General features: G+C 39.2%; 1 protein-coding gene across 3 annotated transcripts in view; it reads right to left on the minus strand.

Moving 5' to 3' along the window:
• CPM (carboxypeptidase M) overlaps positions 1 to 12,116 on the minus strand; it is a 43,472-nt gene extending 31,356 nt beyond the window's left edge. Inside the window, exons 1-2 of one of the 3 annotated variants that reach the window (XM_058190072.1) lie at positions 12,020 to 12,116; positions 11,702 to 11,858 (exon numbers count right to left, since the gene is read on the minus strand). In XM_058190072.1, the coding sequence (XP_058046055.1) occupies positions 11,702 to 11,855 (154 nt within the window). In that variant the 5' untranslated portion in view covers positions 11,856 to 11,858; positions 12,020 to 12,116. The remainder of the gene's footprint in view (positions 1 to 11,701; positions 11,859 to 12,019) is intronic. The other 2 variants (XM_058190075.1, XM_058190074.1) reach the window with 2 other exon arrangements.
• Between the last annotated feature and the right edge of the window lie 1,106 nt (positions 12,117 to 13,222).

Here is a 13,222-nt window from a genome sequence, read left to right on the forward strand (position 1 = left end):
TGCTTGCATGATGCAGCACAGCACAGCCTTAAAGCAATATCATGCCTTTCTACAAACATACATAGTTAGTTTATATATTGCCTGGCCAACTAGTTAGGCAAATAACAATTTCCTGACAACCTTCTTTAAAAATACAGGCATAGGTCTACTAATTGCTTTTTTTGGGGAGCACACCGGTCTACCTTCTTTAAAAATAGAAGCACCGGTGTGCTAGCTGCCTACAGCGCTGATCAGTGTAGTGCGGCCCTTTGAAGCACCATGGCAGTTGAAAGACCGTTTTTATGAGGACATGCGGCTGTGCAATGCACAACCTCCGAAGGGGGGAGGCAGCAGTGGGTGGAGCAACATTTGGTGTATAAGACGCACCCAGATTTTCACCCTCTTTTTGGGGGTAAAAAGGTGTGTCTTATACACTGAAAAAGAAAAGCATCATTTGGAAGAATGGAAGGCCTGCAGTATTCAGGGAGCTGAAGTTTAACCCCCCCGCCTTCCTTATTTATAAACCTAGCAAAATCACTCGCTTATACCCAGATAGCTATGAGCCCATATCAATTAATTGCAAAGGAAACTATTTTGCTAAGTTTAAAAGAGGTAGATGGAAGGAGGAGGCCTATTTTGGTGGATTTTTAACTGAGAAGGAATAATTAAGTTTCTTTTGTCTATATATTGTAGACTAAGTCAAAGTCAAGTTATCACTCCAATCTTTGCTCTTGATGCCTTTGAAAAAACAATGTCCTTTTTAATAATGTATAAGTTTCCAGGCTATGTTCTCATAACAGACTGAACTAGATACTGGGCAACTGTACTTTATAGTCAGGCATGTAGTATCAATGTACCTAGTGTGATTAATAGACAATGGTCAATGTACCCAGTGTGATTAATTTAGAATGCTATATAAACAAGGTTAAATAAATCATAGATAACTATGATTTCACAGCTTAACTTTCATTCCATTCTTAATTTTATGTCTGTCTTCTTTCCCTTCTCATTTAACAGGGTTAAGAAACCTTAGACAAAACAGGTAGAAGTTGTCAGGCAGCTCAGGAAGAAAAAAAGAAAAGAAAATCAAGGAGAAATGACAGTCAGCAACAAAAAATGAAATAGAAATGCTTCCATTTCAGAGCAGTCCTACACAGGTAATAAAATTTGTTAAACAACATAAAAAAATAGAAAAAGATATAAACATTTAAGCAATAAGTGGACAATGAGCAGTATGCCTTAAGAAGCTGCTAATTCTAATGCTATCCACTTTCCAAATGGTGCCCCCCATCCTGTATGTTAAATTAAAACTCCCATCCTTCGGAAGAGTTTGACACTGTTAGAGAAAGCACTTCTAAATTGGAGGAGAGAATACTGAAGACTCCCGAACCAGAACACAAAAGTTCCAAGCCAAATGCCCTAAAATGAGTTGTTATATTTTATACAGTAAAAAATTTATCTCCTGAAAATCTATTTCATAAAATATGGTAAAAATAATGTATTGCAAAACAAGACATAGAGCAAAAACCTCCTTTGAGGCTTTGCCTCTCTCATCTCTTCTTGGACTTAGATGTTCCTCTGCTTTTGCCTTTCCTGTCAGCCTTCATCTTCGGTCTGGTGAACTGTGAATGTGGAATCAAATCAGGCATGCATTCCCCATGCAGTTAAGACTGAACTTATAAAAATCTGCAAAAGTGTGGAATACCTGGCAGGCATTAATTAAGCAGCAGAAACAATACTGCTAAATGCTTCTAAAATGATATAATTCTACATATTCAAATCTATCTCAATAACCATATGTGGTATCATTGGTAAGAATTTTTTTCTGTATGACTATTTTTATTATTGCTACAATATCTCTTTTCCTCTGAATATTATCTCTGAAGGTAAGCTGTGGCACTTGCATGATCTCTACCAGGTCATTTTCCAACCCTACTTGTGAATGTGACAGGTTTCTCTTTCTTGTCTTGCCATTATTTTTCCAGTTTTTTCCACATGGAAGGCATTCTTATCGCTAATCGGCAGGAATGGATGGACCTATAAAACCTATTTAGCAACTTTTCCCAAGTGTCTCGCCAACATTAATTATCACATTTTTTATCCTTCACCAAAATTTCTTAATACTGTAACTATGGACTGTGGGAGAAGGGCTGTGAAGGTCTCAAAAAAAATCCTCTAAAATGATACCGGTAATAAAAAATAAAGGAGATGATCTACCCTTTCTTCATTAAATAAATCATTATTTGAGTGATATACATCAATGTGGTATGTTCTGTTTTCAAGCTTCTAATCTGCAGTATCTCCCCTCCCCACCAAAATAAGCCATCTTATTTGTGCATCTTTATCTCCTGCAGCTGAGTATTTGACTGAATATGTCCTATTTTCATTACAGGGTTTTTCAAACTGCAGATAACACCTCCCCTGCAGCTGTATGCATCACTGAATGGGATGTCACAAATTGCCTGGGCAAGAGGGATTACTCAAACAATGTGTGATGCAAAAGGATGGAATGAGTTCTGAAACATCAGTTTTTTCCATGGTCAAGTAAAAGATCAGAGCACTGTGGAGGGGCCAAGGGTGAATGTATTAAACCAACTGATTCTGCTTTTTTGATAGATCAAGCAGATTATTTGTTCAAGGGAATGCTGAGGATGATATATTTTGTTATCTGTTAGAATCTCATGGAAACTTTGCTGAATGCTTAACTTCAGCAAAACATCTAACAAAGTTTCCCATGAGATTGTAATAGAAAAGATGGCAAAAAATGAGGCAGATGTGATACCTAGATGGACATAGAACTGACTGAACAATCTATTCTACATGTCCTCTCTAGGCTCTGTTCAAAATTTTAGCACAGTTCACATTTAGAGTTGATAGGGAGAATAGTAATCACCTTAGAAGACAGTATCAAGGTTTAGGAAGACCTCATCAAGCTGAAACACGGGGGACAAACCAAAAGGACTACATTTAGGAAGGAGAAATAAAAGGAATTATTCTGTATAGGGAGAGCATACTGAGCAGCAGTACATTTGAAAAGAATCTGGTTATCTTGGTGAATCACAAGCTCAAACTGCCCAAGGAGCTGCTGATCCAATTCTACAGAGGAATTATTGAGTCTGTCATTTGCACCTCTATAACTGTCTGGTTCGGTTCTGCAACCCAACAAGAAAAACACAGACTTCAGAGGATAATTAGAACTGCAGAAAAAATAATTGCTACCAACCTGCCTTCCATTGAGGACCTGTATACTGCACGAATCAAGAAGAGGGCCGTGAAAATATTTGCAGATCCCTCGCATCCTGGACATAAACTGTTTCAACTCCTACCCTCAAAACGACGCTATAGAGCCCTGCACACCAGAACAACTAGACACAAGAACAGTTTTTTCCCGAAGGCCATCACTCTGCTAAACAAATAATTCCCTCAACACTGTCAGACTATTTACTGAATCTGCACTACTATTAATCGTTTCATAGTTCCCATCACCAATCTCTTTCCACTTATGACTGTATGACTATAACTTGTTGCTGGCAATCCTTATGATTTATATTGATATATTGATCATCAATTGTGTTGTAAATGTTGTACCTTGATGAACGTATCTTTTCTTTTATGTACACTGAGAGCATATGCACCAAGACAAATTCCTTGTGTGTCCAATCACACTTGGCCAATAAAAATTCTATTCTATTCTATTCTATTCTAAACATGAGCAGCTGCAAAAAAGCCAATATAATTTATTATTGTATTTATAATTTTTATTTTTTAATTTCTTTTTTCTTCAGTCTTTAAATTTATTTTTATTTTTTCTTTGTTTATTATTATGGGAAACCTCCCACTCCTAGAAGAATGAAATATTTTGGGAAATATTAAAAAAGGCAGAATATTATATTTCCCTAAAGGAGAAATGGGGAAACATGCTCTTAAAGACAGAAAGCAGCTCCTACATTTTCTTAATAGCCCACAGCAGATGCCAGCACTTAAGGAGATAAAGAGCTTATTGAAAGATAAACTTTCAATTATTTATTTACCGTATTTTTCACTCCATAAGATACACTTTTCCCTCCCCCCAAAAGTGGGTGGAAATGTATGTGTGTCAGTGCCAGTCCTTTGGTGAATAGCAGCCGGGCCATTGCGGCGTGGTCCTTTTACAGTGTTGAACCCCACCTCTTCTGCCTTTTTCATTGCCCATCTCTTCTGTCTCTTTTCCGCAGTGCAGGAGTCAATAGGCAGAGCTGGCACATGAGAGGACACCTATCTGTGGTCCTCTCAGGCTCCGCCTGATTTTTTTTTCTTGTTTTCCTCCTCTAAACCTAGAAAAGTCTTATGGTCAGGTGCATCTTATAGTGTGAAAAATACGGTAATTAATAAATAATATTGAACTATTTAGATGGCTCTCTTCATAAGCAAAGCAAATACTGCAGGCAGAAATCAATTCAAGACAGGATATTTTGAAAGTCCTTGCAGCAAAATTTGATAGCTAACAAAAGCAGAATGGTAGGATTAGTATAGCAGCCCCTCACCCAAGATCTAGCATAGAACGAAAGCCATTAGCCACAATAGGAATTGCCCAACACCCTTTCAGAACACAAGCTCCTTCACTGCACAACACACCCACCCCAGCAGCATAAAAAATCCTTTAGTAGTTTATCATTTAGTAGTTGTTCAGCTGACCCAGAACTGCACACTGTCTTTGTGTGGTTCTGTTCACCAATAAATGGACCCTCTTTCCAATAAGCCTCCAGCCTCCATTTTATTTCCAGCATCTTTCTTTCAGCTTGGAATTGAACCAGATGGATTTTCCTTCCAACACTTTATTATGTTTATAAATAACCCAAGGCAGGAAAATACCTAACATTCATTCTTCCTCCTATTTTCCTCACAACAATAAACTTGTAAAGTGAATTGGTCTCAGAAAGAGTGACTGGCACAACCACATTTGCCTGGGAAGCGACATAGTTTCTCTCAGGCTCCATGGCAGCTGCTTAAATGAAAGAGAGTCTATTTCAAGCATGAGTCTCACAATATACACTTTAGCTTGAAAAAAAATGAGGTTATAAGAATTCCAACAACTGAATTATTTCAGTTAGAACAATTCACCAAAGTGATCAATACCAATCCCCTAAAGATCAATGGGACTATCCAAGGAGATGATAAATGGCTGTGGATCAAAAGTGAGTCAGAAATTGCTGGTGGGATCAGTATGTAGTTTGATAAATATTGAAAGGTTCACTGGAGACAATTAATTTTTTGGGGTCTCTGTAGAACTTGTCTCTAGGCCTGAAGATGATGAGTCTAGCAGCGAGGCAAGCTTAACCCAGTGTCTGATGATCAGCCACCAGTGAGAGAGGCCTTAAGTTGTCTCTACTATTATTGTTATTCGTAGTATCTTCTTCTATCTATATAAAAAAGGCTGTATGTATATATGTTCCAGCATAACTCTGGAACACCTTGAGCAATTTCAACCAAACTTGGTATGCAGATGACTTACTATCTGGAAACAAATACTGTGGGAGTAAGACACCGCTGGTGTGTGTGTGTGTTCCAGCATAACTCTGGAACGCCTGGGCCGTTAAAGAGAGTGAGTGTGGCGTCCTAGAGCGGCAATTGTTTGTGATGTCATGGGAGGTGGAAGGGAGAGCCTGGGTTGTTAAGGAGAATGAGTGTGGCATCCTAGAGTGGCAATTGTCTGTGATGTCAGTTCTTTCGCAACTTCCTCTGGAAAGGCAAAAGTGACGTTCTCCCTCCAGTGAATGAAGTGCCTGATGAATTTGGGGCAAAGTGCCAGGATCATAGACAGGGAGGGAAAGAGGAGTGCATGGGAGAGGGAAGGGAGAGGGCAGGGATGATGGCCAATGGGAGTAGGGGGAAGAAAGGCCCCTCTCAATGGCTCCCTGTCAGACAAAAGCTTCGACATCTATAAATACCCTGGCAACACTGGGTTACCAGCTAGTTATTAATTAAAGTAGCATTTATTATATTATTTTCATGTAGTAATTATTTGTGAATGGTGAACAATATGGAACTTCATGAAGGGATCAATAAGGCAAAGAGTTTAGGGACACCTGCTTTAGAACTAATATATCTCCATGCACATTACAATGGAATCTTTCTGATTCTCCTTCTAATAGTCTTCTAATGAACCAACAGCTGTCTGCATAAGGGGAATTTTGCAGTAGCTATATAGTATGTATAGAGCCGTGATGGCAAACTTATGGCATGCATGACTTGCCCTCTCTGTGGGCACATGAGCCGTCACCCCAGTTCAGCTCCACTGTGCATGCATGTGCACCTTCCGCCAGCCAGCTTGTCTTTGGGTCTCTGCTGCACATGCGCGTGGCGTGGGGCACATGCAGGGGGTGGGTGTATGTACGGGGGGCATGGGGGTGGGTGGGCGCATGTGTGGGGTGGGTCACATGAGGGGGTCACCTGTGTGTGCCTGGGGGTGCATGCACATGTCGGGGCTATGCACACATTGCATTTTTGGGGTTCGGGCACGTGCACGCACTTTGGACACTCAGTCCAGAAAAAGTTAGCCATCACTGGTATAGCGTATGTACAGTACAGTAATTGTCTCTTGAATTTCTATCAATATGGGAATCAACTCTTATAACCACTTTAACAATTAAAAAAGAATGTTCTGCACATGCTTGCACATTCTGAAGCACAACTTTAGAAGGATTTGTACAGTTCTAGTTTGCGATATGACAGACAATGTGAGTTGGAACAAAGTGATATAAAATCCTAGACCAGTGGTGTCAAACTCGATTTCATTGAGGGCCACATCAGGGTTATGTTTGACCTCGGAGGTGGGGAGGCAGGGGGGTGAGGCCAGCTCGACATCACTCGTGTCAGGAGCATCTGTGGTGGCTCAAGTCTTCTGCCAGTGAAAATGGGCTCCCGAGCACCATTTTTGGCTGCGATGGCCTCCTGGCAACTCTCTGCTAGTGAAAATAGAGCTTGGGAGGGCTGAGGCACTGCTGTTTCCAGGGCAGCCCCACAGGCCAGATTGAAGCACCCCACAGGCTGGATCTGGCCCCTGGGCCTTGAGTTTGATACCCCTGTTCTAGACTGTCAGATGGAATTGGCTCCATCATAAAAATGTATAGGAAAGCAGGAAAAAGTAAATTAGCCTTTATTATCACTCTGTTACACTATCAATTAATGTTAAGTTGAAAAATGCTAAGTAACTGTTTGCATGCAAGCTCTTGAAGACAAGTATATACAGGATGGTATTCCATATAGAGTACAATTGTGACATTAATGTCATAGCCTTCATCCTCATTCTATTACAAATATGATATGATTTAAGTCAGAGAAAGCATTGTTTTAAAATGAAGTCCATATTCCATCCAGGGTAATTTGTTCTGGTTATATAATTGGAAGGCTCAAGAAATGTAATTTGTTGGGAGGAATATAATCAGTAGGGGTGAAATAGCCAAAAGTGGATGAGTACTTCTGTTTTTAAAACTTCCCCCACTCCTCTCTGACACCTATTTCTCTCTCTCTCTCTCTCATTCTTTTTGTGACACTTTTTTTTCCTGTCTCTCCCATGCATTATGTTATGGGGAAGGGAGGGATACTTATTACTAAAGGCTAAACTAATCTCATTCAAAGATTTTTTTTAAATAAGCAGAGAGGGGTATGAAATTTGATTATGCCTGTAGTTATGGAGCTAAAAACGGGCCTAATGCCCATCAGTAATTAAGCAGAATTAACCATGCTCATATTACCCAACTCAATGATCATTCACTGTTTCTTTCAAACCTGTAAATCATTTTTCTTAGTCCCCAATGAGTCTTTAAATAAGGGACTTCCTTAGCTTCACAAATTATTAGTATTTCTGACGTGTTTAGAAATACATAGGTTAAAATAATAAAAAATCTATCCACATTCCATCAGGACTAATTTGTGGGCACAATAAAAAGAAAGGCTAATACTTGAAAATGCTGACATTTTCAAACTCCAAAGCATAATCCAAGTCTTTGCCTTTGTGAAGAAAGTTAAAACAATGTGTACATGTCAGCATTTTGAGTGTACCAGATCAAGAAACTGACTCCACATTAAATCTATAACTAGTTTATTTTGATGGAGGAGGAGGAGGGAGGGGAGGAGGAGGTGGAGAAACAACCACAAAATAGAGAAAGTCATAGAAAATGAAGAAGTTAAATTGCCCTGGGACTTTAGAATTCAGACAGGCACCTGTCACATAACACCCCAGGCTTAACAATTGTCAATAAGAAAGGCAAAAATGTCTGGCTAGTGGCCATGGCAGTACCTAAAGACAGCAGAATAGAAAAAAAAGAACTGGGGAAAATCCCAAAGTGCAAAAACTTGCAAATAGAACAAGAAAAAGAAAGCAAAGATAGTACCAATAGTAACAGAGTCCTAAAACACCTAGACCACCATTTGAACACCAACAATATTCTTAAAATCACCACCAATCAATTACAAAAGGTGGATTTTCTTGGAACAGTTTACATCCTACGACAGAATCTTTAATACTATCAAACAATAACATTTGTCTATCCCAGGTCCTTGAGAAGGACTTCATAAGTGCATAAAATGCCAAATCCTGTCTAAATAGCTGGCTGACTTTGTGTGATCAACCATAATAATGTTTAATAACATTAAATAATAATATTAAATAATATATTATTTAAATATTATTAAATATTAAATAATATTAAATGTATTGTATAATATTTTATATTTTATATAATTATATTATTTAATGTTAAATATTCTAACCCTAACTGACCAAATAAAATCTAGTCTATGCTCAAGGTGCATATTAATACCGGGACTGAATCTCTATCATTAACCAAACACATCTATACACGCAAACACTTATGAAAAAATCCCATGCTCTTCCAAAATTTATGGAAGCCACCATGTCACTCATTAAGACAAAAAGGATTACATTGTATTGTGAGTCCTAGCTGCCCAAATATAACTCAATGAATGAGTGGAGACAAAGCCGTGTAGAACAAAAACTCTGCACTACTAACCAGAGCATACAAAACATTTGCCAGACCTATTCTTGAATACAGCTCATCCGTCTGGAACCCATACCACATCTCTGACATTAATACAATCGAACGCATCCAGAAATATTTTACTAGAAGAGTTCTTCGTTCCTCCGAAAACAACAAAATACCTTATACCACCAGGCTTGAAATCCTGGGATTAGAAAACTTAGAACTCTGCTGACTCCAACATGACCTGTGTTTAACACACAGAATCATCTATTGCAATATCCTTCCTGTAAAAGACTACTTCAGCTTCAATCGCAATAATACAAGAGCAAACAATAGATTCAAACTTAATGTCAACCGCTTCAAACTTGATTGCAGAAAATATGACTTCTGTAACAGAGTTGTTAACGCTTGGAACTCATTACCTGACTCTATAGTCTCTACTCAAAATCCCAAAATCTTCAACCAAAAACTGTCTACTATTGACCTCACCCCATTCCTAAGAGGACTATAAGGGGCGTGCATAAGAGCACAAAAGTGCCTACCGTTCCTATCCTATTGTTCCCTTCATTATATCAAATTAACATAGCTGTTGCATACTTTTGCTTATATATATATATATAATATATATATATTTCTTTTATGATGTGTTGTTTTTTTTATGTCGATGTTTGTGTATACTGTTGTGACAAAATGAAATTTAAAAAAAACTGAAAAGGAGACAGATCCTTTGAATTTCTCCACAGAAAGAAAAATTGGGAAATTGTCCACAAGTACTCTGAATTTCGGCTCCTCATGAGGAGATCATAAAACAATGGTCTCCCATAGGTTTGAGCTCCAAGAGCCAAGGGAAAAAATTGCTTTGACTTCACAACAGTAGAGCCTTTCATAACAACACAAAGCCAGTTAAACTCCCTTTTTAATCATCTTTGGAAATTTTCAGTTTAACTACTTTATGGATATTAGAGACTTTTAAAATGGTGAGATCAATCTGACACCTGATGAATCCCACCTTCAGATTTTAAAAATTTTAAATACAGCTTCAAGAATATTAAATATAACTGGCTAAAAGCAAAAAAATGGATTTTGCTTTAAGAAAGTTTTAAACATATTGGGAGACAAGAGAAATTCAGAATATTGGGCATTTTTTATGAAAGATTCAAAACACTAATATATAAATAATATATTCACTGGAAAAAAATGAAATGGAACTAAATCCATATTAGGAACTAAGGCTTGATGAAGCCACAAAAAGAATTTATTTATTTGATTATTTAATTATTAAATTTACATCCCATCCATCTCACTATCAAACAATTCTGGGCAGTACATAAATATAAATAAATAGTAGAGGAAACAAAGAGCCAAGCAGAAAAGAGTTAAAATTGCCATGCTGAGTATTTCTTAAAGAGTGTTTTTACATGGGCTAATATCTCAGAAAGGGTAAGGATTTAAAAGATGATGAGAAAAATTTCAAAAACCTTTATGTGACATAGACCTTACACAGAGTTTGGACCAGTGGTGGGATTCAGGCAGTTCGCACCACTTCGGGAGAACCGGTTGTTAACTTTCTGAGCAGTTTGGCAAACTGGTTGTTGGAAGAAATCATTAGGGCAGAGAACCGGTTGTTAAATTACTTGAATTCCACCACTGGTTTGGACACATGGAAGACAACAAAATTGACATTATCCAAGTCCAAAGACAATTTAAAAAATATGGGAAAGATACAGTAAGAAATTTTGGATGATGTCGCTTTATGGAAAGAAAAGGAACTGGAACTGGGAATAGCTGTGACAAGAAAACCTGGATGATGCCTCTTTATGGGATTTACAGAGTATCCTAGTAAAATCTTTGAAGACATTTTTAAGCATCAAAATGATGAAAGATCAAATCTTGCAATCCCTATTTGTTTGATACCTCTGACAACTCCTAATGGACTTTTTGCTGAACCAGGATGAAAAAGATTATTTCTTTTTCTTTTAGTTTAGTTTTTATTAGTTTTAACTATGTTTGGGATTACACTGTATTAATGTTTAACTAGAATATAAACCTCAATCTTAAATTTATTGCCTTCGATCAAAGAAAAAAACTGATCTTGCACAAATTATTCTTTGAAAATAGCACTGAGGATTTCATTTGCTCCTCAATGGTTAAACTAACTAACCAAAAGATAGGTGCACTTATTTCCTTTTTAACTGGAGAGGGGGACGAAGAAAAAAGAACTGGCAAGATTTGGATTACTTATGACAGAAGGCAACTGTCATAAATAGTCCAATGGGCCCCTTATAAAATGGTATGTTTAAAAAGTAACAGCAGTCTTCTTTCCCTGAAGAGGAGATATTACAGCCCTTTTCAAACTTGCACACCCTCCAGCTAGATGAGGACACTGTCCCATGAAAACCTTAGGCCCTCAGGAATAACTAGTGTGTGTAGGAAGTGTAGCCCAACTTGTCTGGAGCGGCTGCCTGACGGTTTCAGTGCACTGTATTCTAGGCCAGGGGTTTCCAACTTTGGCAACTTTAAGCCTGGAGGACTTAAAACTCCCAGAATTCGCTGGCTGGGGAATTCTGGGAGTTGAAGTCCTCCAGGCTTAAAGTTGCCAAGGTTGGAGAGCCCTGTTCTAGGCAAGGTTTAGGCCAGACCTCTGGGTGATACCGACTTTTCTTCCTTCTGCAAATTCTAAATTCTATGCTGGGCAAAGAGGCCGGAGAGAACCAGCATAAGATCCACCCACCCAGCCTTACCTTGTACTGACTTGCCAATGCTGTACAGGTGAGTGATGGCCGTGTAATTCTTCTGCACCTCCTTCAGAAAAGCTTCCAATTCCTTGGTGCGATGGTAGCGGAAATCCAAGCCGGATGCCAAAGGCAGCAGAAGAAGCAGGGAAAAGATGCCCATCTCCTACTCGAAAGAAGCAGAGCAAGGAAATACGCGCGAGGGGAGGAGAGCACCAATATTAGAGTTTATAAGAGTTTAAGTCGAGCGAATAAAGAGCCCAGTCGGCAGCGACAGCGGCCTCAGGAGCAGCAAGCCTGTTTTGCCAGGCGCTGCCTTATTCTTACCGAAGTGACGGCAGCCAACCAGCCTCTCTGAGGTAGCCGCAGCTACGCCTGACACCGGCTGCTTCAAACAAACTGCAGGAGCGAAGAGCCAGGAGGAAAGGGGCGGGACCTTATTTTGAGTGACACAGGAGGTGTCCAGTCCAGTGAGAAGAGACTGATTTCCCCGGCCAGCCCTCCCCACTTCTCCACCTCGGCCTCCCCCGCCCGAGTGTCCCGAGAGCAGCCAAAGAGCGCGCGAAGCAAGCGGGCCGATTCGCGCGGATTCCTTCGGCCTGATTCCAAGTTGTGACCGCTTGGAAGAAAAGTTCCTGCGATCGGGCCAGAACTCCTTCGGCACAAGCAGAGCAGGCCGGTTTCCGGGACTGAGGCGTGCGCTCAGAGAGCATTTCGGTTCGGAATATTACTCCACATTCCGACGAGGGCTCTTCAAATCCTTCTGCTGTCAAGTGCAGTTTACCCCCATTCGTTCCTTTCCTCTATTTTTAGATAGCAGCAGGGAAATTCAATATTAGGAGAAATGGGGAGGAGGAAACTACCCTAGTATTTTGTATTGGACGCTGTCAGTCAGATGCATTCTGAAACAGTGATGTGCCGCATTTTTTTTTTATTTATTTTTGTCACAACAGAATACACAAACATCGTCATAAACAAAACAACACATCATGAAAGAAAAAATATGTATATATAAATAAAGTATGCAACAGTTACGTTAATCTGATATAATGAAAGGAACAATAGGACAGGAACGGTAGGCACTTTTGTGCTCTTATCCACGCCCCTTTTTTTGCCTTCAAGAAGTGCCTTCAAGAATTTGCCTTCAAGAATTTGCCTTCAAGAAGTGGAAAGGATTATAAATCTCTCTCTACTGCATAAAACACAGGACAGTCTTGACGACTTCTCTTTTTTCTGCCCTATCCTTATAGTCATTGCCCAACCGCTTGAGGACATAGTGGGTACAACAGGAAAATATGTATGTTTCAAACCTGCAAACATCTCAGCCTTTGAATCAATTATTCAGTGATTGGGGAAGCAGCAGATTTTGGCAGTAGATTTACTTGCTAATTTAAGGCTCTTCCAGTCTGCTGATGAGGAAGCATGAAGAAATGGTGAAGTTAAATCCAAAAGTCTAGTTATTTACCAAAAACATTTGCTAATCATACCACTGCTATGATTAGCAGATGGTTCCCATCACTTGATAAGGCT

This window comes from Ahaetulla prasina, chromosome 7 (assembly GCF_028640845.1).
Source record: "Ahaetulla prasina isolate Xishuangbanna chromosome 7, ASM2864084v1, whole genome shotgun sequence".
In the NCBI taxonomy this organism is placed as follows: domain Eukaryota; kingdom Metazoa; phylum Chordata; class Lepidosauria; order Squamata; family Colubridae; genus Ahaetulla; species Ahaetulla prasina.